Consider the following 27305-nt stretch of genomic DNA (forward strand, 5'->3'; position numbering starts at 1 on the left):
CCCCGCAGCCCCAAAACATCGGCTTACCGGGTTTAGCATGATTTTATTGACCCATTTTTTACAGTTTTGCAACACACCTGCAGGCTTCACCTGGTTCCATTGCCACAGCACAGGCTCCCAGGCGCGGTGGAAATGAGAAAAGGTAAACACATAAACCGGCGTTCGCGTTCGTAAATAAAAATCAAATAAAGGCCAGCTTTAACTTCGGCCGGCGGTGTTTTGCGGTTTACCGAAGTGTAAGAAACCAACCAAAGAAAAAACGAGCCAAATTGTATTTCATTTCCGAAGCTCGGATTCGATTCCAAAGTGCCAAAGCGAAAACGAAAGACTGTGTTTGTGCGAGTGAAAATGTAAAATGGTTTACGCAAATAATCGTAAAATGATGCCAGCCCGGCTCCGGTGTGAAAGGCCGAATGTGCGTCAAACGTCGTGTTCCGGTATTTCGTTGTGATCGTTCGGGCAAAGTGTTACGGGATCGGTTACACGTCGACCTTTAGCCTGCAGCCAACCACGTCCACGACGACGGCAACATATCGTTCAATGTGATTGCCCAAAACCACGAAATCGCATTAAGCGGAGAGGCAACACGAAGTGGAGGGCGAATGGCGGCACCGGTGAGCCGCAAAATCATGCCCGCCAGGACAGACTGTTCCACGAAGCCGCCGCCTTCAACACAGCTGCTCCGAAAATGGTTGAGCTGGAAAAAGGACGAAAGTTGGTTCCGAGCGTTGCTGGTGTTGGTCCTGTTCGCCGGCTTCGGAACCATCGCGCCGCCGACCGTCGAAGCCGGCTGCCGGCGGTTGGAGCGAAAAGCGTGCGAAGCGATTTGTGTCCGATCGACGTCGCCTTCGTTGGCGGGCGGCGGTTGGAACTGCGAACTGCGAGTGGTCCTGATCATGCCGGCCAACACCAGCTTCGAAGTTTCGCTGCCCCGGGTGCAGCCGGTGTTGGAGAAGGTCGAAGCGGACATCCGCCAGCGGGCCATCATTCCTCGGAACGTGTCCATCCGCTGGATTCCGTTCGACGATCGGTGCGAACAGGCCCGGGCCACGGTGATGGCGATGGACGGCACGGGGAGCGAGGTGTGCGGCCACGTTATCCTCGGTCCGACCTGTGATTTTGCCCTCGGTAAGGACTCACGTAGCTGGAAAATATGTTCAGATTTTCTTTTTTTTGTAAACAACGTTTATCTGCTAAGTTTCATTGATTTTTTATCCAAAATATTTCGCGTTTTCGATGTAAACATATTGCACAGAATGGAAAACATGATCCCAACTTGTCGTTTGCCTTCACGGGTCACATTTTGTGATTCGTTCAAATTAATGGCGTCGTTCGCATAACAAGATTCAATCCAAACCACAAATAAACCCATAAAAACTCTCTCCCAAGCGATCAGCATAAAAAGAAGGGCACCGGACGATCGTTTAGCTCCGATTGTGTACGAACACAAATTGTACCACAGCAATAAAGCCGCGGCCATAAATGCTCGCGTTTGAAGCCATTTCCGTCAATCCGTGGACAATAAATAACACGCGGACCTTCTCGAATCGGGTACCATGCGTCTCCATCGCTTGGCGGGTTCAGAACCTGACTAACCTGGAGCTTTCGAAGCTTTTCATCCCCGACATGAACCACGGTTACTCACAGGGGCGTTACGAATCGTTACTATGGGAACAACTTGCGGTGAGAATTATGAATGAAAGTCTTCAGTACTAACGTTTGTCGTGTCTCCTTTTTCAGCACCCGTAGCGCGAATCGCGCGCTACATCTACAACGATGGCATCCCGGTGCTGACCGGTGCCGGGTACACCTTCGATTTCGAGGAACCGAAAACGAGCTGCGAGCACGAGTTCCACATGCTCATCCGCACCGGGCTGGTCAGCTTCAAACGGATGGCGTACTTTATGATCGATCTCATCCGCCAGTGAGTATAGGGTGATCCCGACGCGTGACAAGCACTTTTCAGCACTGAACGGCCGATGGCTACAAAACGATGGCCTTCGCATCTTCGCGACGGTCCGCGCCTTAATGGAAGATTGTGGTTCGTGTCAATTTGTAGATATCCTTTACGGATCCCAAGTTATCGATCTGCATGAATTGGCATATTTTTGGGTGACGAGTTTTCTAGTTAAATATTTGCTTAACCGCTGCCACAACGAAGAACATGCATATTGTACAACACTTTCTAGTGATTTGGTGTAATTTCCTCATTTCTTTATTGTTGGCTGATTTTAAATATCTTGCACTATTTTATCAAAGTTTCAAGCTTTACAATCCTTAAACACAATAATAATTCGCTTAGTAATACATTTTAAATAGTTCAACAAGAGTAACGTAAAAGGATAAAATTTCTTTCAAATTTAGACTTGCAGCTTACTCTCTCATACTTTTTGCTTTCCTTTCTCTTCTCGTATTCTTTTTTATTGACAATATTTAGTTATTTTCGAAGCGTATCTTTTCCCGATGCTGTTCAGCTAAGTTTAAATGAGTTTTCTTATCATCTGCTCCGCCTCAACGCCTTATTGTATCGAACCGGTCCGAAGACAGGCCTCGGAAAGTAAATTCCAAACGAAAAGAAATAAATCAAGAATCGTTTGCCATCGAACGATCTAATCAGAATAACTTCCCTGCGGTGCCAAGCGTCGTGGCATGTGAGCGAAAAGCGAAAGTTGTAGGGCCCCTAGCCACCCCACAGGGTTGATGCCATTTGAATGGTTTGTTCCTCACCGTATTTGATGGGCTCTTTGTATATTCTCTCTTTCCAGCTTCAAGTGGAAGCGGGTCGTGTACTTCTACGACCGGCAGAGCTACTACAACGTGGCCGGCCCACAGACGGGCCACCTGCTGATGAACACGATGGCGGAGTTTTTCCGCCACGAAAATATCACTTACTCACCGTTCGCGACCGACTCGGCCCGCACCAACCTCACCGAGAGCCTGAAGGAAAAGGTCGGCGTTAACTATGCAAGTAAGTGTAGCGCCAGCCGCCCAGTGGCTAGTTAAATCGAAGAGAGATGGTCATGCTCGGATTAGCGCTCTCGGTTGATAGGTCGCAACAGGAATGCAGTAACTGCCAGCGTTACACACAGTCATAATAATGCTCGCGCGCGGCGTATGTCTATTTTTAGCCCACCACCCTCCCAGGAGGACGAAAGAGACGCGGCGGGCCCAGACAAAGGAAGACCTCCCCGGCGGCGACGGAAACTTGCTGTGGGAGGTCGCGCTGGGCAAATAGCAAAAAAGCCACATGCAAATGACGATGCACTTTGCTCGCGCGAGCGCCCATCGCCTGCGTGTGTTTGCGTGTGAGCGATGCATTTGCGACTATTAAACCGCCATCCGCACGTAGTTAATTTTCTGACAAATGTATTGGCGATAAGCCGACCTTCTCCTCGTCCATTTCCGATCCTCTGCCCGGCTACGATGCATTGCGATGCATCGCGCACGTCAAAATGTCAAAGTGACCAACGCGGGCCGCGGAATACTTAAGTCCATCCGCTCCATCAGTCATTTTCGTGCCCCGGCTACCGGGAGCGAACCGGGCCGAGGTGTGGCGCAAGCGGCCGTGTTGTTGCACATGGTCGTCAGCACGTTTGGGTTTGACCACATGGTTTCAGACGGGCCCGATCGTGGTGCAATCGCATCGCGAACCGATCGTGTCCCGGTGAAGACATCTGATCGGTCTGGCGATGTGATCGGTTTGTGTGGGTTGCGGGTTTTACTTGGTCTCTGCCAATGCCCGTGCAAGGACGTTTCGGTTGGTGACACGAATTTTTGCTAAATATTCAAATATTGTAGCTGCTAAGATTTTTTGGGGCCCGGAACCACTATTGTTTTGAAATCATTTCCATCAAATTTTCATTTTTATTTTAAATCATCCATTGGCACTGTACCAGGATGAGCTGTTTTGATCGATGATTATTTAAAACAAATTCTCTCTTTCAACTTCATCATACTTTGGAAGCGAACCAAGAGCTTTGGGCTACGTTATTCCATGAAATCCGCCATAGCTTTGCCATATACTCACTGATGGGCACATTATTGGGATCATTATAGAGGCTTAGCAGTAAAATAATTAAACGCCACTCTGAGCATAAGGATGATGGCGCAACAATAAACTGAAGTGCAAGCGGGTCGAGGGTATACATAGTTGGTGCTGGTTGCTGTTTAACTCGGTGTTAATTATGTCTCCGGATTTATCATTCCAGCCCTCTCAACTAAACACTGCCGAAGAGCCGTGAAGAGGGGTGTTTAAAATTTGGGAAGGATTCAAATTCCCGTGAGGCTACTCTTAGCTACGCAGAGCGTACTTGAACTGTGTTGTATCGCGGCGTTATCGGAATTTGTTAAGTTCCGTCGAAAAGTACGGTTCCGCCGAATCGGGGACCCCATAAAAATTGATTTCTAATTTTCGCCAAAGTTTTGCCAAAGAATGAAAATAGGCCCCGAAACACCCCAACCGTTGGGCACAGCGGCCTGCAGCGGCTTCCCCAAATGCGATGATAAATTGTATCCACGGCTTAATTCCGCTTCTCTCTCTACGGACCACGGTAGGACAGCCGACCCGCGTTTATTATGGGAAAGATCAATTAGCTTACCAGTTTCGGCACGCGCGATGCGGTTCCAGATTTTTTTTGTTTCGACCGGCTTCGTTTCAGTTTGTTTCCGTTCACCTTCAGCCGGTCCGACTACTACGGGGACACTATTTTAAGCTATTATTTTTAGCCCGCGTGTGGACATCCAAAAGGTCGTCCTTGCGATTCGTCTTTTGGAGCCTCTCTTACTCTCTCGCGACTCTGTCCGCGAGATAAGAGCTGGTTTTTGAGGCATAAATTAGGTGCTTTTCGCACACCGCAAAATAGCACCGCAGTGCCTTTTTTGTGGGTTCGTCTTAGTTCGGCAACAAAAAAGGCGTATAGCCGCCACTAATCAACTTCAGTGAGTCTCCAGGTCTAGGAGTCTAAAATTAGAACACTAGTGGTGCGGCTAGTCTGTTGAGTCATGCTTTGGGAAACTTTTGGGAACTGTTGTTTTGTGTAACGGTGTCCAGTTTATGTTACGGTAATGCTGGCGCCATTAATATTTCGAATCACATCGCTAAAACGTCAATTTGCCTGGAGGTCCACTGTGCGCCTAACCTTGGGGCGCTACGTGGCCAAAAAACGACCAATTGTTCCGCTGCTTCTGCCGTCGAGGCCGTTTTAATGGATTTTAAATGTATCTACCTTCGGGCTTTCGATGGACATAAGTGATTGTCGCGCGTCCCGTGTGCCTTAAGGCTATCAATGTCGCGCTGCTAGCACGCGATTACCGATTACATTAGGGGTGGACGGTGGCCACACACGCCGGCCCCATTGGTTTCATTTAATTACCTTCGTGTGATTCATCTTGCGTCCGTTATAACCGGTGGCCGGTGACAGTGGCGGTGGTGGCGACGGTTTTTTGATTTGTTTTCCGATTGCACGTTACCACGGAAGGCGTCACCGCCGAATACATTAACGTCCCGCGGCACGTCCAAACCGCGGCATGCGTGTGGACTACGCAACTAGCCACAGCAGCACTCGAGGCTAGCCGTGGCTTGTTTAGAGCGGCGCAGGTGTGGCGCTGAGCTTGAACCTAGTTGTCTAATTTTAGACTCCCAAACCACCGACTCCTGTTGAAGGTGAGTCAGACCACTGCTAGTAGCGGCGATGCGCCTTTTTTGTCGCGAACTAAGCCACCTCCAAATCACAGGCAATGACAGCCCCACGACAGACTGTCGGACAGACAGGCGGGGACAGTTGGAAGGGGTCCGAAAAGACGAATCGCAAGGACGACACTTCCACACGGTGGCTAAAAATAATAGCTTAAAATTGTGTCACCGTCAAACGTCTGGAATTAGGCATGCAAAGTGCGCCCCAACGGCGCTGAAGGTTAATGGCTGGGAATGCTTCAACAACATATTTACCATTCTCGGTATCGGTGTGATTGAAGATTTTAATCGATCTAGCGTCACGTACACTAGTGGCCACTCATAACGGCGCCACTCCAAGGTTGGTTTTGGGGAAAACGAACCCAAACGATCGCCTGTTCATGCCTGAAAACTTAAACAGATTAAAATTAGAACGCTCACGATCGCTTCTAAATGATCGCAAAAACAGAAGACCATTCAGGTCACGGATGCTGGAAACTATTCTTAACTTTTCCCCTTATCGGCCCGCGGCATAATGGTTTCGAGACGCAAGATTGGATTGGTAGAAGCGCCTTTTTGCCGCTCAAAAGATAGCACCCGTAGCAGCGAAACCCGTTTGTTGCGCGGATAGCGACACTAGAAAGCTTCTTGTGACACTCTTATGACTTCTTCTTGTGTCACTTGCGTCAAACTAGCTTGCTGACTGTACCCAAGAACCCTTTCGCAAGGGTTTCAGCCCTTGGACGTGATGATGTCCGCTTGGGAATGAAACAGTGATGGTGTCCTCGTTAGGTTTCCCGGCGGGGAAAACTTGTCCATTTCACGCTGTTCCACTCGCTGTTTCGAGTGGCTGATTGTTTCATTCGTCAACTGTTCGTGCCGCTGTTGGGCCTGGGACTTGTTGACGGACGCCGGTGGAATTTGCATTATTCGTGTCCCTCTGTCCCGGGGATGTTAGCAGAAAGCAACATTTCGACCCCGCTTGTCTGCAGTTTATTTTTGGCCCAGTTCGCGTTCGTGTGCCCGCTGTCATCTGGGTTCTATGTTCGCCCTCTCTCCCTCCGACGGAACGAAACATTACATGAAAACCATGTCCATGTCACCCCATCACAGACCTCTTCCTTATCATTATGCGCAACACCACCACGCCGAAGGGGCCGCCCAATCAGCGACCCCGTGCGAAATGTAATGAACCAACAGACACACACTATCGTATGCCTCACGATTGTGATTATCACGCCGGATGGACGGTTTACGATCGTGTAAGGGGCAGGCGTAAATGAAATCATGCATCCCGGTGCACTGCCGTCGACCACGGGGGTTAATAAGAAAGCAAAAGTGCAAATGAAAAACCCATAAAACGGGCCTCTGTGTCCGCAGTTCGCACCGGGGGGAAAGTGAAACGATAAAATACGCTTTACGACCTACGCGAGGACATCGCGCTTCCGATACGCCACCGGCCACGCGACCATTTTATTACTAACGGCCTATACGACCTGGCCGGGTCCATTCACGAAATTTTTTGGCTTTTACGATCGTCTTACTTTGTCATCTTGGTGAGGTTCATATTTTTTTTTGTCTGACGGACAGAAACGATCCCGACCCGAGAATTGGTTAAATGAAAATTGATAGCGGGCTGGCGGGACCAAAACTTTCAATACAAAAAAGGATACTGAAATGGAGAATAATTCGCAAAAGGGACAACTGAATGTTGAAAAAGTAACAAAAAAGCAACGCAATGGGAATAAAATTGCGCACCTTTTTCTGTTCGGTTGAATAACAAGTAACGAGTTTCTTACTTTTGATATTTTACAAATGAAAATTCATAAAATGTGATAAGTGGAAGTGGCAAACAATACATCGAAAATAAGCTGCCATCTTGTTGCACTCAGCAAAGCGATAGAAATCATTTTTGTTCAATAAAAATTTACTGACAGTTTCCGTTTCCGTTTTTCTTCCCATTTTAGGTAAGTCTTTACGGGATCAGCCGGCCAACGTACCCTCCTTCCCATTTCTATCAATCATCCACAACCATTTTCGGTGACGTTTGTGGACCTTCAGAGAGAGTTCACGGAGATTCCGCAATTCCTGGCCGGTAAGTCGCCGGAGCTTCAGATTAATCAATTGACATTTATCAAATTTCTTAACATCATCCTGAGTGAGTTCGGTGAGAAGGTTTCCTAGCAGAACAGCAGCAACAGGCGTTGTTGACTAAAGTGGTCGCGGTCGGTCGACAAGCTGACGCATTCCGGTCAGCTTGTGACAAAGTTTTCACCCGTTTCGTTCGGTTGGCTGAATTTTTTAATTTGGATACCCCTAATCGGACCTCTGACGCTGCTGTTTCTGTGACCGAAATTCTGCCCCAAAAACAGCTCCCGTGAAGGGCGCTGTGTGTTTACTTTTGAAAGGTGGACAAAACTTTTTAAAAACACGGAGCAAAACACGGAGAAAGGGGCCTGGAGCTCGTTGTTGGACAGGGTGTACTGAAGAACCTCGAAAAAAGGGACCCCAAAGGGGTCTGTTTGGAAAGAGATTGGTTTCCAAAAGTTTAGTCGCTGACACGGAGATTACCGAACGGACAAAAGTGATCTCAACATTCTCACCTCATTGGCGAACAGAGCTCCCGACAGCGAGTAAACTTTCGTGCGAACCGATTGATTGAAAGGGCCCCTCAAAGTTTGCCAAGCCAAGTGCCGGATGCAGCTGAGCAGTAAAATTGGTCAATTAGATTCTGCCACATGACTGCGCCTCATCGCTGCACATTTGCAGCCGAGTCCCCTCAGCGTAACGCAACAGCATCGAAACGATATCGGAATCCTCTCGGCTTGCTGACCGGAGATGGACTGGAGCTAAAGTTTGTTGGAGAAACTATTTCTACCCCTAGCCCCGGTTGCCACCTTGTCTGTGTCCGGGCTGAATGAATCGTTTCAGGAGCAGACTGTGAACAACTTTGTCGGTGGTACTATTTAAGCTTCGGTTTTTTTTTCTGTCAAACTCCCAGCACCATTGGATCTCTCCCTTGGACGCACTTTGATGTGGACTCGTTTTGTAGCATCCAATTTTGAAGTTAACTTTGGCGAAACGAACAAACTTTCGAACTAAAATCGAAACCAACGGGACACCACCGGGCAGGACACCAACATGCTGATGCTTTCGGTATTAAGTTTTTGGTTTTCGGCAGTGCTTAAGCTACTTAAGTTACTTCATCCAGTGCATCGTTGCCACTAGTTGCCACTCTCCGCTTCGAAAAGGATTAAAATTATGTCTCCGACCACCGGAGCTTGCTGTTCAAACAACTTAATAACCGTTACCGAGGGCGCTTCTCGAAGCCACGGGGCAGCAGCCGAAAAAAAAATCCACCGAACCTGTTGTTGTTATAATCTGCGCGACCTCGCGGCGACCTTCTCGCCGTTCTCGATGGGTGGTGCATCTCGCGGAAAGCACGTGCCATTTAGTGGCTCTCCACCATCAGGTTTTATCGGATCGGACCTTGCTGAGCCCGCGGCCCGATGGAGCCGATAAGATCGTGGTTGGCGATCGAATCCCCCGATCGTCGTGGCTGACCTTGAAAGCATAAAACATATGCATAAACGATTGCTTCTCTCCCGAAGAGCTTTCGAAAGCGTTCGGAAGTACAGCTGAACACAACAAACCGGCCACAGAGCCGGCGGACGGGCCGCAAACGAGCGAAAAGGCCAACAGGAGTTTCTGTATCTCGGCGGCCGTCGTAAACAGAGCCGTCGGACTGTGAGAGAGCCGCTCACCGTGAGAGCGGAGTGAGAAACGCATTCGCCGAGACGAAATCGTAGTTGCGTTTTCCCGAGCTCAGTTTCGTTCGAACGGTCGTCGGAAACGGTTTAACTTTTAACTCTTTGTGGTTGACTTGGCCTCACAAAGTGCACGCGTTGTATGTTGACGTTGAGAAACGGAACGGAAGCGAATCACGCTATTAATAGTGACAGTCGTGGTGATAACCCCCGTGGCACACCTTCGTCGTCACGAGACGATAGTGGAATTTGAAGAATTCTCCATCGCGGTCACGGTGTTTGCAAACAGCACCACGGTGCACCGGCACGTGCCGGAACGTCGCTGGCCAGTGAGATTGTGAGTTGGTTCTGTGAGTGTACGTGTCGCAAACGTAAAACAACAAACCAAATATATTACTTAAAATACGTGTGCGCCGAGGGCGCAGAATCCGGGCATTGATCGCGCATCGTCCGATCGAACAGGATTTCGATCGGTAGAGTCGATGTCGGCTGCTGCTGCGATAATGCCTTGGCTGCTGCCTCCTTGGATAATGTATTCACGAAAGTGAAATCATAGCTCCAAACCGAGCAGGCTCCGAGTGGGGTCGTAAAAAAGGCGAGCGATGGTCGCCGAAAATGTTATCAAACTCTCGGACTCGAGTTGCGTCGGAGGATCACAGATCGCGGTTGGGGGCGACTCCGAATGGTGTTGAGTTGTGAGAGTGAGCGCAAAAAACTCAGCTAGTGAGCTGGTGAGAATCGATCATATCGGGCATCGTTTGCGATCGTTCGGAAATTTCAGGCCGTTTTTTTTTTGGTTTGCTCCATTTCCAGCCGAACGGCGTATTGTTTGTTTGGTTTTTTGTCTGCCCCGTGCGTTTGATTGTGGTGGCCACAGCATAAAAAACATTAGCGCAAGCATATTTCAATTACGCGCGCAAACAAACTGTGTTTTGTTTGATTTACTTTCGGAACCTTCCCGTTCACCTCATTGTTTAGTCGCCCCAAAATTATTGCACGTGACTCTGCGTGCGCTGTAATTTCTCGCCGTTTCTGGGAAACAAAACAGCCCCCGTAGGCTAATTTCGGAAAAAATTGAGTGTAATTATCGTGCCAGTGGCGGACATGTATGTGAGTGTGGAAATGGAACAAACCTGTGCAGGGGAAAACGGGGCACCCGTCGGGGCACTTTTTCCACAATAAAAATCCAAACCGTTAGCTACTGATCGGTATCAACCGAAACTAAAGCTGAGCCTGAGGTCACATTCACGCGAACGCTTTCGATACGGCAAAAAGGGCGCGACGGAATGTCGAGTGCTGATCGATAAACACATTCCGGCTAATGGGCAGTTATCGCCAAAGTAAACGGAACCAAACGCGAAACTAGCTAGCCCCGGTGTAAAAGTTACCAACTATCGCCCGAGGGATCGGCTGAAGCTTGCCTCGATCGATAAGCGTTTTATCAGTGATTGCAACTCCCTGTTTGCAAAATTTATGGCCCATTTTTTCCGGAGCCTCCAAGACGCCCCGGCGTCCCGGTCAACGATCTATTTACGCGGGCACTAGTTTGAAGATTTATGGTCGAGATTCTTCGCCCCTTTTCTTCGCCCCGGCTGAAAGGGTTTAGATCGTTGGCAAACCAGATAAATGTCCTGCTTCGTTCTGCGCCCCCTTTGCCGCTGGCGTGTCTATTGGCCTCGGCACGATGTCGTTATCGCTTGCAGTGATTACATTTCACGGTGCTGTGCGGTAATCGAATTCGAAGTTAATTCCCTCGATTCGTTGCCCTTTTCCTCTTGTGGCTCGTGGGACCTGGCCAATGGAAAACATTGCTGCAGATGCATCAAGTGGCTGCGAGACTGGAACCTGTGAGCTGCCGGCGGCGGTAACATGACACAGATTGATGACTCACACTCCTTCGTCGTCGTCGTCGTCGTCGTGTCATAGTTTTCTCAGCAGTCGGCGCACCGGATCTCTTGCCACGCTCACCGGGGACGGGTGTTGATTTGCATACGCGCAGAGCAAGCAGAGCAATTATAGGCAGTTTGCGTGGTGCCACGTGGGTGTGCGGCTAATGGCTTGCAAACTACTGTCCCCTAGCGCGAGCGAGTAGTGTTCAAAGCCCGGGTCCGGCACCACCGGGCCACGTCTCAAAACATGCAGTCACGTCGAGAGTCGAGAGTGCTGCGGTTCTATGCTAGAAACGCGGAGCAGCTGTCATCCCGCGGGGGACCAATTTTTATTTCCCTCGCACTCCAAATTGGTTCCACTGGCTCCGAAACGCCGATTGACCCTCGATTAATATCGGCGTACTGAATGGCGGAAGACACTGCGTCTCTGACTCCATTCCCCAATAGAGTGGGACTTCCTTGCGCTCTGCGCAATGTTCACTCGCTCGAGCATAACATTCGTACAGTCGGTTGATAATTTCGGATGGTCGCGGATTCAATCGTCCGGGGTCAGAACTATCGGACCGTAGACCGGCAACAGCTGACCAGGGCTGATTAACATGCCGATTATTCCGATCCAGCGTGGCGTGAGAAACAGCACAGCACTGGCCGGTGCTCTACAATTCAAATTAGTGCACGCCAGGATGGCCCCTGTGCCGTGTATGGTTAAGCCGTGTTAAGATCACTTACGGGTCTTACGCAAACCGCATTGGTGCATTGGAAAAATGACGCACACACGCCACCGGGGCTTATCATTCTCGAGAGGTTGGCGCCTCGAGGGCATCGTCGAAAAGGGTGTTCCGAACTGATAGCACGTCCTTAATTGCGCGTCCCTGACGACGGTGCAGACGGTGCCCCGGTTTGTTTAATGCTGTCGAGCATCTCAACTCGACAAGGTGCGCGATAAAGTACCGATAGGGTTAATACAAGGAAAAAAGATGAACTAAAGACGAGGATGCGTGTGCTGCGCCAAGTTTGACACGCGTTGAGCGCATTACCAAGTGTATCAGGTAGCTCAATTACTGGTTCTGCACCAAAGTGCTCCGAAACTTTGGGTTGCATTGCTCCCCACACAAGGAGTCAGCACCGCACGACGATACACGAAAGCGAATCCACAACAGTCCGGGGAGCCACTCGAGAATCCTTTTCCGTTGCATCGGCAAACAACGGGATAAGAACGACCAAAACCCCGCCACAGAATGGCGATAACTCGTCGCATTAGTTCGATACCATTTATCCCGTTCGTCGTGCCCGTTAGAGAGCCACACACACCTGGCCCCCAGAGGTATTTAGGACCCTGGGTTACGGTGGAAAACTTTTCATCATATACTTCGGAGTTCGCGAAGCTCTGATTGGTTCGTCTTCTGGAAACGGACCGGGAGCTGCATCCGAACATCTCGAATGCAAATCCCTGCTCAGCAAATCCCGAGGTCGGAGAACCGGCCTTCATCTGTGCGCTCCTCTACACGTGGCGATGGAATTAGCGCCGCGTTGCCGTGGTTGCGTGTCGCTGCACGTGCACCGCAAAGATGAAAATGTCCAATGCACTTGTGCCAGCTTGGTAGAGAAGCAGAAAATCACATCTCAAACGAGCGACCGACGACGACTCGCTCGGTCAGGATTTTTCTCCTCTCCGTGCAAAATCCCGGAACAAACAAACCGTTCAATATCCTGTTCTGCGGCGCTGCACTGCGAAGAGGCTAGTTAGTCCCCCGCCCGGGTGGGCCAGAAGCGAGTCCTCCTATTAGAGTGCTTCTTGCGAACCAGGGGAAGGATTTTCACAGAAACTTCACCATGTGTGACGTGGACCGACGGAGAGTAGTAGTGCGTCGAGCAATCAACTTTTATTTAACCGAACACCTTGTCCTCCGGCTACGGGCTGCGGCATGAATGCGGTGGAGGTAACTGTTTGATAAAAGGCTTAACGGATTTGCACACACACATACGGACACTAATGTTTCGTGACGGCCGCGCTTGGTATCGAAATGTTGTCTCCCGGAGCATCATCGTCCGGTCGGAACCGGATGAGCAAAGCGAAGATGTTGATGAGTTTTCGCTGAGTCGCTCCGGATTACAACGTTCCGGCAGCGCCACTGGTGACCTAAAAGAACGTACAGTGGAAAGCAAAGAGAAGTTTAGTTCAAGAACACAACACAGATTTTACGAAATACGAGGATAAATAATTTACTAAATAAATAAAGGATAAATAAATAAAGATGTCTAAATGATAGTTTTGCTGCATTTGGGGGGATCATTGATACAAAAGAAAAATTTTAACCAAATATATTTAGAAACAGTTAGATTTCATTTACCATTTCGTCCAGACATTATTGCCAAACATCGAGTTTTTTTATGAGGTCCTTTCTACGGTCATCAGCCATTATTTTGAGACAAATTGTTTTGATTAACTAAGGTACAAGGTGCGTTTCACGGAAAACAGGACTTTTTCAATCGGGACATTTCGGGCAGCGCTATCTCTTGGTGAGAATGTGTGTTGGTAAGCACATCCTTTCCCAACTTCCAGTAAACATTTGATGACATTTCATCCATTGGAAGTCGAGTTATTGCGTTTTAAGTGACAGTATGTTTGTGTCATCGGTACAAAATTGAGCATCGAACAAAGAGCCAATATTAAGTGTTGCTTTAAACTTGATAAAACTTTTACCGAAACGTTCAATTGATGAACCAAGTGTATGGTGCTGATTGTTTATCCCGTAGCAGAGTGCATGCCTGGTTGAACCGATTCAAAAACCTAAATGACGACGATCATCCAGGCCCGGAATTTACCGTGATCACGCCAGAATCCATCGAAATTGTGCGTGACTTTGTCAAATATCAGCAAAAATCTTCACTTTCACTTACTCTCATTTATGGAAATGGAATTGGGCATCTCCAAACCATCAATTTATCGCATTTTGACGGAAAAACTGGGCTTCCGGAAGGTGTGTGCAAGGTTTGTTCCGCACAAGTTGACTGACGACCAAAAATTGCTCCGAATACTTTTGACTCTTTTTGACGAATTTTTGACTAAAAATCACATTTTAAATATCAATCACTCCCCGTATTCGCCGGATTTGGCACCTTGCGACTTCTACCTCTTCGGAAAAATGCATTTGCCCATGAAAGGCCAGCGATATACGGACGTAAATGCCATCCAAAATGCGTGTACCGACATCCTCAAAGCGATCCCTCTGAAGGACATAAAACACTCATTTGAAATGCTTTTAGACCGCGCAAAAAAGTGTATTGCATCCGAGGGAGATTATTTTGAATAAATAAAAAAGAATTAGCCCAAATTATTTATTAACATTTGTTTTTAACTTCATTTTTAAAAAGTCCTGTTTTCCGTGAAACGCACCTTGTATATCCTATAAAAATAAGACTGTCTAAGACTAAGTAAGACTAAGACTAAGACTAAGAAAGACTAAACTGTCTTTTCATATATCGCAAGCTTCATGAATGGCCACATGTTCTCAATGGTTGAATGGTCTGAACAACGATGTTAATAGCCTAGAACGTTAATACCATCCACTGGGGACCTACTTCTGGCTGGTGGATTGCTGCTTTATCCTGTCAGACCGTGAAATCTTCACCAATAAGACTTGTTTCTTCTTGAATGACTTTTTCTTTCGTCACGTTTTGCCCAGTTTTCTAGTCATCATGACCACGAAAGGCCAGGAACTTGTAGACTTCACCTATGGAATATATTTGAAAACAAGGCCAGATTGGTTTACATTCTATAGACTAGATCGAATGACATGCACGGAAGGGAGTTCCTTACCTTTTGCTTTTAGATTTATTAGATTTGTGTTGATTTCTTGCGCTAAAGAGCTTCAATATGATGAATACGAGCTTCGTTTTCATAGCCCTTGATTATGTAATGTATTTGGTCGAATATGTTTTCAATACTGTTGGTTGTCCGGCCACTAACACTCATATCAATGACCATTCGACGTTCTTCATCAGTTGATTTACAATATTTCTAGGTTTTTACTCATAAATAACAAAACAAAAACTCTAGTTGCCGAGTCTTATTACCGACCAAAACGACTGATATTGGTGTGAAAAACTGAAAACTTCAAGCTTCCAACTTCAACTACCAGTCCACGCGTCTCTTAATCGTCACAATTTGACTCTTGAAAGCTATAAAAGCGATTTCAAAAGGAGATATGCTCATATTTTCACAAATTATTCAAATGTTCAGTAGCTTAACTTCTTTTGCTTCCCACCGTAGATTGGAGGACCTTAGAATTTGAAGTCGTGCTTCAAAACCCAAACCCGGGTCCACTACGAGAAGGACCTCTGGGCCGCGAAAATGAAATATGCACAGCGATTAAGTGCTGCCAGAGCGGAAACAAATCCACTCGCTGGCAACTAGCGCATGAAATGCTATTCACCGCAAATCTACAATACACTTTGGGAGGAAGTGATCAATAATTCAAAGCATCTCAATGGCCCTCAGTCGCTTTTTGCCTCGGAAGCACGGCCACAAACCACCATTATTCGATATTCAGAAATTTTCCTGAACTGGGTTAAATCAATTCGACTTCTGCATCGGTTCTCTAACTCCAGTGGTAGAGCGCGCTGTTGGCAAAGCGCGCCCTTATCACGGGTCAGATTCCCGCTCAACGCCGTTCAATTGGAACACAAAATTGAAAAGTAATCTCTTATGGTTGAACCGCCGCCGTTCCAACTGATTCCTGTTGCGATGGTGCTATGCTGCTGCCCCCGGTGCTTACAATGTACGCTCCTTGACACGGTAGTTTTGACACTCGAACGTCACTCCAAACGCGATGCACCGTGGTTCCGCAAAACTCTCGCACCCGAGGTGTAGCAAACACGGCAATTTGTTTCGACGGAACAAGAAACACACAACAAACCCCGACCCGAACGATGGAGACCCCCTGGCCCCTTGCCGACGCCGAGCGCTTATGTAAATATCCGGCATCCAGCCGAGCGAGCGTTTTTTCTTTCCGATTGCCGGCAAGAAGATCCCGGCATCTGATCTTTGCCGACAGGAGCCAACACCTCCAACAATGTAGCAGAGCAAGGTCGATCTGCCTGCCATGTACAGACTGCATCCATTAGCGTGGCGAGCAGCTGCTGGGGTGTGAAAAGTCATTCAAGGATAAGTGAATTTCATCCCAGCAATGCCGGTGACAGTGCCGGAAGGAAACGATAATTTTAGCACACAACTAGCGTGCCGTGGCAACAGCACCCCGAAGGCGGCAAGGATGAATGGGATTGATGTTGTAATCTGCCGCACAAAATTAACATAATCGTCTCGTGGCGCATCCCCGAGCATGATGCGAAGTACATGATGGGTTCGCTTCCATTCATAAAACTGTAAATTATGAAGAATCATAATTTGGAAGAATCTCTCCTTAAACCGGTCTGTCCCGTGGATAATCGAATCGAATGTTTGGCCCCATTGTAACAAAAGACGGCCAATAAAATACCCGATCTTGTTGATCTGCCTCAAACCGAAGCATGTTTCAGATCACCAATCGGAACCGGATTACTGATCAAACTTCATTGGGTGTCAAATACCCCGAAATAAGCATGAATCGAACAGTTATGCTAATTTGAGCTAGCTGGCCACTTTGAATACATCATATTAGATCAGGTTCGCAGTACGATCACCGTTTGGCTTTTGTTGGCATGAGTTGCTACTGTTGGCAACTAAAGGCACGCCTGACTCGGCACATAAACAGCGCTTTGCATAATGCTCTGCTTATTATGGGGCTGCGGGTCTAAATATTTACCTATTTCTTTGTTTGGGATCATTTGTTTCCATTTTTCCCACAGTAACACACAGTTCCCGATCCTATTCGGTTCAGCTAATTTTTGCAATCATCTGTCTATTTTTTATATGTAATTCAAGTGTCGAAGAACCATGGCCATTAAATGAGCGAAAGTGGGCTGCTTCCATTCTTTCGCGTACAAGTCAGTCATTATGTTTGTAACATCATGTGTTCCCTTTTGATCCCTCCCTGTGCTTGTTCAACAACTCAATCACTTACTATTTTAACAACATTTTTTCGAGCGATGGGACCCACCCTACGGGGCGTCCATGTCGTTCGACGTCCGGCGCGCTGTGTCGTAGAACATGTTCGATGCAAATTCACTGCCATTCGCTCGCCGACCTCTTACCCTGATAACCTTGTCGGAATGTCGAATATTAAATTTTAACCTGCCGGCCCCCGAGGCATTCGACCTTGCGCTGGTGGCAACTTTTTACTGTCCGAAATCTCGCGACGACGACGACCTGAACGATGAGTCATTTTTGAAGTGCAGAAGCGAAAACCAATTTCATCATCTCACCGACTCGGCGTCGGCGAAAAACGAGGCGCCATCCGTTTTTTATTCCTCTCCACGAACATCTTCATTTTAGCGCCCGCGGCCGAGCTTAGGACGAAGAGGTTCTGTGGTCATCGTCGACGCGATCGGTTGGTTCAACTGTTGGGAGCAAATCAAGCAAACAAACATCGCCCATTGGCCATGGCCCTGCCGCGTGGTGCAATGTTGCAACGGCTCGCAGCTCCAGTCTCCGATATAGGCAGTCCCCGGAACTGACCGGTGATAGCGATACGTAATCCGATACACGGTCTACATCAACCCATCCCTCTGGACAGCAGCAAAAATAACCGGGGCCTTTCGCTCACGGATTTTATGACGATGGCGATGCCGGGGGCTGGGGCGCACAGAAATCAATTACGGTCCGGCTGTTGGGCCCCGCCGCGGCATTCGAGTTTTGCAGTTTATATTAGTTGCAGCTTGCGTCGCTTTCCTCGGCGATTGGATCCATAAACTTGTTCCGTTTTTAAAAGCAATTTTAACAAACAATTTTACTCAACCCACAACGGTAGTAAAAATGACTAAAATTAGATTAAACCATTTTTAGCATGGTTCTCTAAATTTATGCAAAACAAGCGTCCTAATCTCCCCGGTGGCCAGTGGCTGCCCAAAATAGCTGGGGTTCTGATTCTGGCACCCTAAGCATCGCGGGTATTATTATGCTGCGGCGCGCAAGATAAAGTGGCCCCGCGAGGGATTGTCACTCCGGTCCGGAGTGGTATCCGCTTTGCACGGAACAGCCTTATCCGATACAGCTGGAATAATGAATCGCATCGGTGCCTCTTTTTGCTATGCTCCGGCGCGCTCTCTGTTCCGGTTCTTTTTGCGTCATAAAAGAGTGTCGTAAGCATTACATGCTCGGGTGAGTTATGATTTTTGCTGATACATTTCTGGAGGGACAAATTATTGTGGTGAACCTGTAAGTATATGAGGAATCCTCGCGCAAAACAACCATTTGTTGCTGTCCAATATGGTTAATTGCTTCAGGTTTGCCCACAGGCACAGACGATTGATTATTGTTTGCGTTTGGCGTAATTAATCAAAGGCGACGAAAGAGATTGAAGCATTAATTCGCACACGCCAGCCCGTTTCCCGACTCGACTCTAATTACATATAAAATAAATAGGTTACAAATGCTGCTTTTAGCAAACAAATTTAATCAATACACTAAGGTTCCGCTTTTCCCGTGGGAAATTTTGCATCGGCTGCACTTGGCTGCAGCAAGCGAGCTAGTAATTTGATCATGCACACACATAGACGAGATCGGATCGGGACACGGTGCAATGAAGCGTGCAGCCAAATTGGACATTTTCCTCTTCGTGCGGAAAATTGACCGCGGAATATAAATAAACAACCCGGGACCCGACCCGACCCCCGGTAAAATTATGTGATCGGAACGCGATCTCTCGAAGCAGCATCATCCAGCGAACGTGAACGGAAAAAGAGCAGCAAAATCTCGTCGAACGAAGGGGACGAAGATGTTAAAATTAGTAGCGTGTAAATTAGCGTGCCGCTGCTCGTTCGCGTTTGCGAGACGATGATCTTGATCTTGCAGACTCTATCGAACGGATTAGCTAATGCACGGGCTGCATCGTGTGCACTGGCCGTGGCCTTGAAGTCAAGTGTAATTATAACGCTGCACTTAGGAGTGACAGTTTTCCCAAAAATTATTCCGCTTTGAAATCTATCCATGGTTGGTTTGATTCACCATTAACTGTGACCATAATTATCACCCATGACCTGTGAAGAATAAATGAGCCGCGCTTCGATCGGCGGGCGTGTGTTAGAACGATGTCATTTCTAATTAGCGACCAATCGGTGGCGGACCCCGATTGATTTATGCTTCGGCCACCCAATCGTTCCGCGTTTGTCCCAGGTTGATTACTATTTGTTGGCAGAATGCTCAAACACATCGACAGTAAATTATAAATCTACTCGTGCGAATCGTAATCGAATCGAGCCGGGCAACTCTGGGACCGGCGGAAATATTTGGCGCGTTTCGGCAATTCTCCGAAAACGATTGCGCACAAATAACGAGCTCGCTGGTGCGTGCCATGCGCATCCAGTTTGAGTCTCCCTAATAAATGGGCCACAAACATATTGGCAAACACGCCGAACTCGAACCGAATATGTGTTCCGTTCCGTTCAAATCGTAGCCACGCTCGAAATTCGTAGCTAATTAATTGAGGTTGCCTGGCGTCGCGCGAGCGTTCTAAGCCCCACCACCTAAGCCCCTTAGGGCCTAGGGCTGGTGTCCGTAGGAATTCTACTTCATTTATTTGCAGTTGCACCACGATGCAAATTCAATCCGGTGCGCGTTTTCTCATCAATCTCTCGCCGCACCGGGACGTGTGGAGGAATGGCAATGGCATCGATTATTGTTGAAAGCTCCCCAAGATTGACGATGAGGATTTTTGTATGGTGTTGCTACTACCATAGCAGGCTAATCACGGTGCCCGTGGCCCCTTCATCCGCCATGTGTTGCCATAATGCACTGCAATCTAATCGCGTGCTGTGGGATGCACCAACCAACAGTGTCCGGATCCGATCCGGTAGTGCGGTAGTGCCGATTGTGATCGGCGCGGGGTTGATTTATTGAGTAAACTTTTCTACACTTTTGTAGCGTAAACAGAATCTAATGGAATGATGAGCGAATTATGAGGTGAATTGCCGTTTTTTTCCCCGTGCTGTTCCGTTGTTCCCATACATTGTTGCACATGGGCGCCGTGTCGGAATGCAGCGATTAATTCTGATCAATTGAGAGCAAGCGCTTTTTATCGTCGGTCCGTGCAGTCCAGTCCGTCTGAATCACGCGGGCGGCGAAGGTATTAATTATTCTCTCGATCAATTATCGCGCCTGGTGGCGGTTATATATTAACGTCGATTAAGATCCGAATCTCCGCGATGCTGTTGCTGCATCGTGGGCATTGCATTTTCGCTTTCCACGCGTGTTGTGATGCATGAGGCACGATTACGGCACTTCATCACGATCATGACGATCGTCTAATCCATGTTGACACGTTACAATTACTTACTTACGATTTCGTAGCTTAGCTATCGGAACGTTGGCTACAATGTTTGAGGGAAAAGAAAGTCTTGACTTTTTTGTTGGGATTTTTTTTAACATTTGACCGTTAATTTAACTAAATTGCCCGTCTGCCGTTTGCCACCATCTTCGGTGGCCTTGGACGTTGCCATGGTAACATTTTAAGTTCAAACACCGACTCGATGCTATTTTGTATTTAGAGGGTGTAGATAAATAAATATTAGGAATACACGAAAACCGATTGAAGGCGGTCCCCGGCGGACGTTTCGCCTTGCGCGACGGAAATCAATTACCAAAACACCTTAATTACACTTTTCGGTAGGCGCGCCTTCTAATCCGCCATTTCTTCTCCGGTTGCGGTTCCTTTTCGCTGAAGAATTTTCATCGAAGCACCGTCCATGAACCCAAAGTAAGCTACGGAAATTCTCCGAGCAAAGTGTGTCCCCTTTGATGCGGCGGGTGCCCACTGTGCCATGGCAACGCGTAATTAGCAATGGAAAATGACGTTTCTCCAATTTTCGGGCTCCACCCGAGTTTCGCCTATTTCGCCTTTGCGGAACGTTTGAAGATCCTGGGCTTTCTGGGGCCGCAGGACCGCATTCGCTCGGCTTGGTGAATAATTTACCTTTGACGGAGACGACGACTCGCATCGCTCGAGACGGTTGTGCCCTTGATCGAAGCGCCAGGATCCAGGTGTAAAACTTTGTACTTCGAACATGTTCGAGTTCAGAATCTAATTAATTTTCGACGCGACCAATCGAATGTGTGTTGAATGTTGGCGCCGCGAACAAATTGGCGTGCCTTCGGCGAAGTAGACACCCAATTAGTGGCCACAACGGTTTCGTCTTTCTTCGGAGATCAAAACGTACCCGAAAGGTGCCCGAAAACTTTTTAATAAGCATATTTGTTGCCCCAGTTTTTATGGGATTGTTGAGGAAAAGATTGACGCCAACAACACCACTACGTGTGCTGTTGGCGTCCCACGTAACATCGTTTGGTAACGTTTGGTCCAAAATGACATTCGTTCTTGGTTTTCATCTCCTCCATTTTATTCGGCTTCGGAGGGAAACAAAAGAGTCCATAATTATTCCACGCCACACACAGCACGTGGGCACGTGTTGTTTTTTGCTGTTGGAGAAAAGCGGCGCTGTGATCAGGGATTTTTCGCGTGCCACATCAATGCCACGTCCTAATGGAATGCATAACGAGGTCTGCTACCGAGGTTGCTGCGCCTTTTTATGCCGCCTGGATGTTAAACCTGCATCTCCGTTGATAGGACCTATTGGCCCGCTGTTGGTTCCGGGGACAATGAAGAGCTGATTGATGATTCTATTTGCGAGTGCGATGCCTACCCATTTACGACATTCGACGCTGGCTCCCAGCGAAGGGTAGAAATGTTGATTCGGCTTTAATCCCACTTTTGTTGATGATTATGTTTTACGTTCTAGAAACGTTACTGACCCCTGGCGGAATAGACGAAACAGGAGCAAACCGCTGCAAAATGATCCGCGAATGGGTTCCGTACATGAATCGGACACGAATCTACGAATTAATTGTGATGCAAATAAGGTGTCCCAGCTTTGTAACATCATCTGGTACAAAGCCTAGGGCTCGCGATGTCCTAGCGAACGCGAATTCGAATGAACCGCAAACATGTCGAGTTGCGGAAACTATTTTCATTACATTCCCAACCGTCCGCCCGTTGACGACGACGCAGTCCTTTCGCCGGTTTGCGCTAGTTGCTGATACTAATGAGTCCGTGGAATTGATGTTGGCGTGGCGTAGCTGCGAAGGATTTGCGAAATCGTTCACGGTACACACGGTAGGAACACGGACGCGCGCCCACTTGTTGGACTTGAAGCGGCCGACAAACTCAGCTGTCTAAACATGCATGTGCGCGGAGCGCGACACGCGGCACTAACGGCTTGCGCCACGTGGCCACCGCTTAATTTATCGCAAAAACCCTGTCATCAACTTCCCCGGGCCCGTTGGACGCTTTGTTTTTTTATTGTTCCGCTACGCAAATGAGAGTCCGAAAAAGTGTTCAGAATTCCGTGGCCATCATCGTCACTGACGCGGCCTTTTTTTATTGGCCCACTCCATAGCGCCGCTCCCAAAGAAGGTAGCACACGGCTCTCTCCCCATCAAATGGGTAAAATATGGAGATTTCTGCAAAGTGCCGCCGGATTGTATTCGGTTTCCCGTTCCCCGTAAAACACTGCCGATAAATTACGGGCTTAAGGATAATAATCGGCTCACGCACCTCTTGTCAACTCGTCAGCTTCGCCACGGAAACGGACGACGAACCGCCGACAGCGACCCGTCATCGGGGCTCGTCGTTTGCGCCTCTGGTTCCACTTGACAAATTGATCGTCACGGGAAGAGATTGCCAGCCGGCCGGCCGCGTGCACTGAAAATGGTACATTGCTGTCACCGTGACACGCCACTGTCGGGGCGCTTTTAATCACCCAAAGGGGGCCAAGAAGCCACCCAACCACCACGGCCGAGTGAGAATCGGCCGCGCTTTGCGTGTGGTCGCTCAAGGAGTAGGTGATGATTATTAAATTTACACATCCCGCCGCAGCCCGGCCCTTTTGGTGGGGTGGCCTGCCTTGCGTGTGGTCAGCGACAATTGACTGACTGGCAATTCGAGGGGGAGGGCGAATCGGGGAGACAAAATGCACTTGGGGCGGCAGCACTCGAGACGCACCCGATGGCCGACGTTTGATGCAAATTAAAACGACCACTCGGCAAAGCTCAGGCCGCGTCGTCAGCAAGATAATTAGTGGTTCTGGTGGCTCCCTGTCAGGTACTCGAACGGACTGACAGACTGACGGCACTGGAACTGTCGGTTAGTGGGCGAAACGACTTCATCGAGTTTTGCTACGGTCGACAGTGTCGAGAGAGTGGCAGTGGTTGCATCCGGCAATCGATTAAACGATTAGTAATCGAAACCGTGCATCATCCGCTGCAGCCGTCGCTCGTTGTTTGCCTCTTTTTCTGCTGCCCCCCGTGACGAGTTTATTCAGATTAGAAGCAATAAGAAGCAGTCAGTCAATAGCGTCCTTTGCTTTTTACTGTTGAAAATTAGACCGACGATCACTCGCAACAAAACAGTACATTAAACAAAACAATTAAATAATGATAACAGCTAACAAAAATAGAGGTTTGCAAAAGGAAGCAAAAATCAATCAAGGTTTTTTCGGAAGCAAAGAAATGTGATCAAAAATCCAAAAAAGTGGTCCTTCTCGGGGTCGCAAATGTATCCCAAGCCAACATTTCTCGGTAGCGTATACCAGCCGATGGGCCGATGGGCCGATGATGCGGCCAGTGAAATCCGCACCAAACAGTCTCTAGTTGTGAGTGCATTGGCATCTCTTGCACGACGTCCAAATTTCGTACGGTTTGAGTTGAAGACTCACGTAATTTGGAAATAATGTTTTTATAATATTTCCCAATTGTGTAAAGTTTTTGCTAAATGTTCACAATATTCAGAATGAAGTTTGACGTTTTAAAAGTAAAGTAATCACTAGTTTACAATCCAAACACTTGATGGATCACCATGCTATATTTGTAGCATTAAGGGGGTCTAAAAAAGGATATATAAAATGTGTGCGAAAAAGATAAAAGGCAATTCACAATTCCGGTGACGATGGCGCAAATTTTGATAACCTCTTAATCAGCACCTCTCATAAATCATGGACTTAACGACAAAAAATGTCAAACACAAAGAAAAGGAGTAACAAAAGGCTCTACATCATTACCTTAATTTTCTCATTTGCAGAGCCTCGGCCCGGGGCTGGGAACGAAACATTTAAACGCAAATGTGACCAACATTTGAAACAGTTCCACCATTTGCATACTATTTTTATACATCTTTTGGGGCCGACAGGTGGCTAACTAAAACTGTTTTGCCTCTGGTGGCAAAAAACCGAGATGCTGATCAAATTTCTTAAATGCGGCGGCGACCTCCGATGCGCGTTATGCTTTTGCTATTTTCGTGTTCTTCTACGCATCCGTGCCCATATATTCAAATGCTTTTAAAAATACCCAAAAAAGAGCCGCCAGCGAAACAAAAAATATGGGCGCCCAATTTTCACTCTCAAATGATGCTATCTTCCTGTCGGCCAAATAATCCTAAGCCAGCCAAATTAATCCAATGCATGCGCAGTACCGGGTCACGCGCAGCCCGTCAAATGCCAACCGGTCATGGCTACGCTAGGCAAAGCCCGCTCTGGTCAACCCGGTTTTATGGCTTTCTTTATAAATAGCCTCGCGAATGCGCCGCGCATGTCTTCCGTGGGTTCAGGTCCTCCAGCGCAGCGAAACATCCGGCTGCTAGTCGCGACAAAACGACGAATTAAGCCTTCCTTTTTTTAATGGCACCGCTTTTTGGCATCTGCTCCAGACAGAGAGAGAGAGAGAGAGAGAGAGGTGGTTTAAGTTATCCGCGAAACGACCACCACCGGAGCCCGACGGATCTCTGGTGCATAGTATCTACCGGGACACCGGCAGAAGATAATGAGCTTGATCATGAATATGCTGATTTGCGTGTCTCTCCGCGACAGACGCATCTGGTGGCCACGAGAACACCATAATGACGAGGGTCGTCCTGTGTCTGCACCGTTTCCTCGATCGCCTCGCACAACGATCGGTTAATTAATTATCAAACGTTTGTTACGACAGTGAGTGTGACTCAGAGCCTGTGATAGACTCCTGAGAGTCTTCTTCAGCTTTGGCGATCGGGGATTCGCCGGTTCCCACATTAACTCTCCACGCGGCAGATTGCTGCCACAAACCGTGCTACAAAATACTTTCCCTTTCTATAAATACTACGCTAATTTTTGGCAAAGTCGTAGCCAAAAAAAACAAAGCCACACGTCTTCGATGAGCAGATTGCACAACAGGATGTTCCTGTTCGTGGCTAAGACCGCACCAACCGATGATGATGGTCATCAACCATCGGCATCATCATCGGTTCGCCAATTTGCCAACCTTGCGTCACGCATCACGCACCACCGCACTAAAACCATTTATTGTGCCATAAACAAGTTGAGGGATACTAATTTTCGGTCGGTGGGAAACGAAAACAATAGACCAAAACCTGACACTCCGCCGGGTAACTGGATTTTATACGCCGGGATTTTGCGAGTTTTAACCTTTCACGAGGCCGCCAATTTTTTCGGTGATCGCACCTCTTCAGAGATCATCTTCGTAAAGGAAGTTGGGTCGGGCCACCCTGTCGCAATCCAAAAGATGAACGGGTTCATCAAAATGCAGCCCAAGTTTGTGGGCAGCCTTCGTAGGAAAGAAAAAACCCGCAACGGTTCGGTTTCGCATTATGCGCAAGCCGGTTCGTGTTACATCAACCACCAGACAGACCCCCTGAACTGGGGCAGTTTTTAAATCAACCGTACAAAAGGATGCGTTGAGAGCAAGATAAATCATCGCAAGTTCTGGCCGGCAACCCGTTTTACGGTGTCGTTAATTTAAACTGTCCGGCAGAAGTATTGAAATAAATTCACGATAACGAAGCGGCGCGCGTGGGAAAGACGTCCCATCGATGACAGTCGCCACGCAGGTAGCATCTGTTTCGGGGAAGGATCCGTTACGAGTCCTCAGAAGCGTAACGAGTGGGTCAATAAATGACAACACTAGCGAACGATTAACCCAGGGGACCGGGGACGTCATTTACGAAACATTTATGGCACTTGGGAGATGACCCTATTTTTTGACAAACATCAAGATCAAGAAACACAGCATTCGCCTAAATATGTTGTTGGCAGGACATTTTTTGTTGTTGCCAAGCGCTAAACGTTTTGGGGTTTTTTAATAAGTCTTATACAATTACAGTAAACTTTCGTACAAATTCCGGTGATTAGCTACTTATTGATCTACCTTTTTACGCTGACCAGCACCTCACCGGCCAGGCGTCCCCATCCGTAGACGAAAAGGGTTCGATGATAAATTGATCAACAATTTGCGAACGGGGGCTACCGAGACCTTTAATCATTGTTCACCACCCCAAGAAAAAAACAGACCGAATGGAGAGAAGCAGAGGACCATCGACGATTTGCTGTTAAAATGATGGATAAAAGCCATTACTTAAGAGGGGCGCGCTGTCCTTCTGACCGGGTGACCGGGATGAAGCCTAAGTTCGCCACATTAACCCCCTTGACGACGTGGCGGCTGATTTATGACCGATATTTCTCAAAAAAATCAAGCAAAAAAAAGATGTGGGCGGAAACTGTGAAGCGACCACGTGGCCACCATAAGCTTAGCGCGAAGGCGATCGATTTTCTTGACGAAAGAAATTACGCGGAAAAACGGGCTGATTGAAATGTTGTCGACGCTGCTACTTCTGGTTGTTGAATCGATGATCTTTCTTTATTAAAACTTGATTAAACAATCGATGGTCTAATTTCATTCCGATCCTTTGCGTCTCTATCAAACGCAGCCCCGGTGAATGGCTAAATGTTGTCTGTTTTACGCTACCTTCGCGGCCCCGTGACTTAACCTTCTGCGCGCCCGAGAAG

General features: G+C 47.9%; 1 protein-coding gene across 1 annotated transcript; it reads left to right on the forward strand.

Annotated features, from left to right (window-relative positions):
• Positions 1–602: 602 nt before the first annotated feature.
• LOC131211981 (atrial natriuretic peptide receptor 3) lies at positions 603–27243 on the forward strand. Its single transcript, XM_058205682.1, has 4 exons — positions 603–1128; positions 1741–1924; positions 2766–2968; positions 27227–27243. Exons 1-4 carry the CDS (start codon positions 603–605, stop codon positions 27241–27243), a joined length of 930 nt encoding a protein of 309 aa, XP_058061665.1.
• The last annotated feature ends 62 nt before the right edge of the window (positions 27244–27305 follow it).

The sequence above is a fragment of the Anopheles bellator genome, chromosome 2, assembly GCF_943735745.2.
Source record: "Anopheles bellator chromosome 2, idAnoBellAS_SP24_06.2, whole genome shotgun sequence".
Classification (NCBI taxonomy): Eukaryota; Metazoa; Arthropoda; class Insecta; order Diptera; family Culicidae; genus Anopheles; species Anopheles bellator.

Bases quoted from the DNA above. Each gene is read 5' to 3' on its own strand.
- LOC131211981 (XM_058205682.1), top strand. From the start codon at position 603: ATGGCGGCACCGGTGAGCCGCAAAATCATGCCCGCCAGGACAGACTGT. The intron at 1,129-1,740 runs GTAAGGACTCAC...CTCCTTTTTCAG, and splicing joins GACCTGTGATTTTGCCCTCG to CACCCGTAGCGCGAATCGCG. The intron at 1,925-2,765 runs GTGAGTATAGGG...CTCTCTTTCCAG, and splicing joins ATGATCGATCTCATCCGCCA to CTTCAAGTGGAAGCGGGTCG.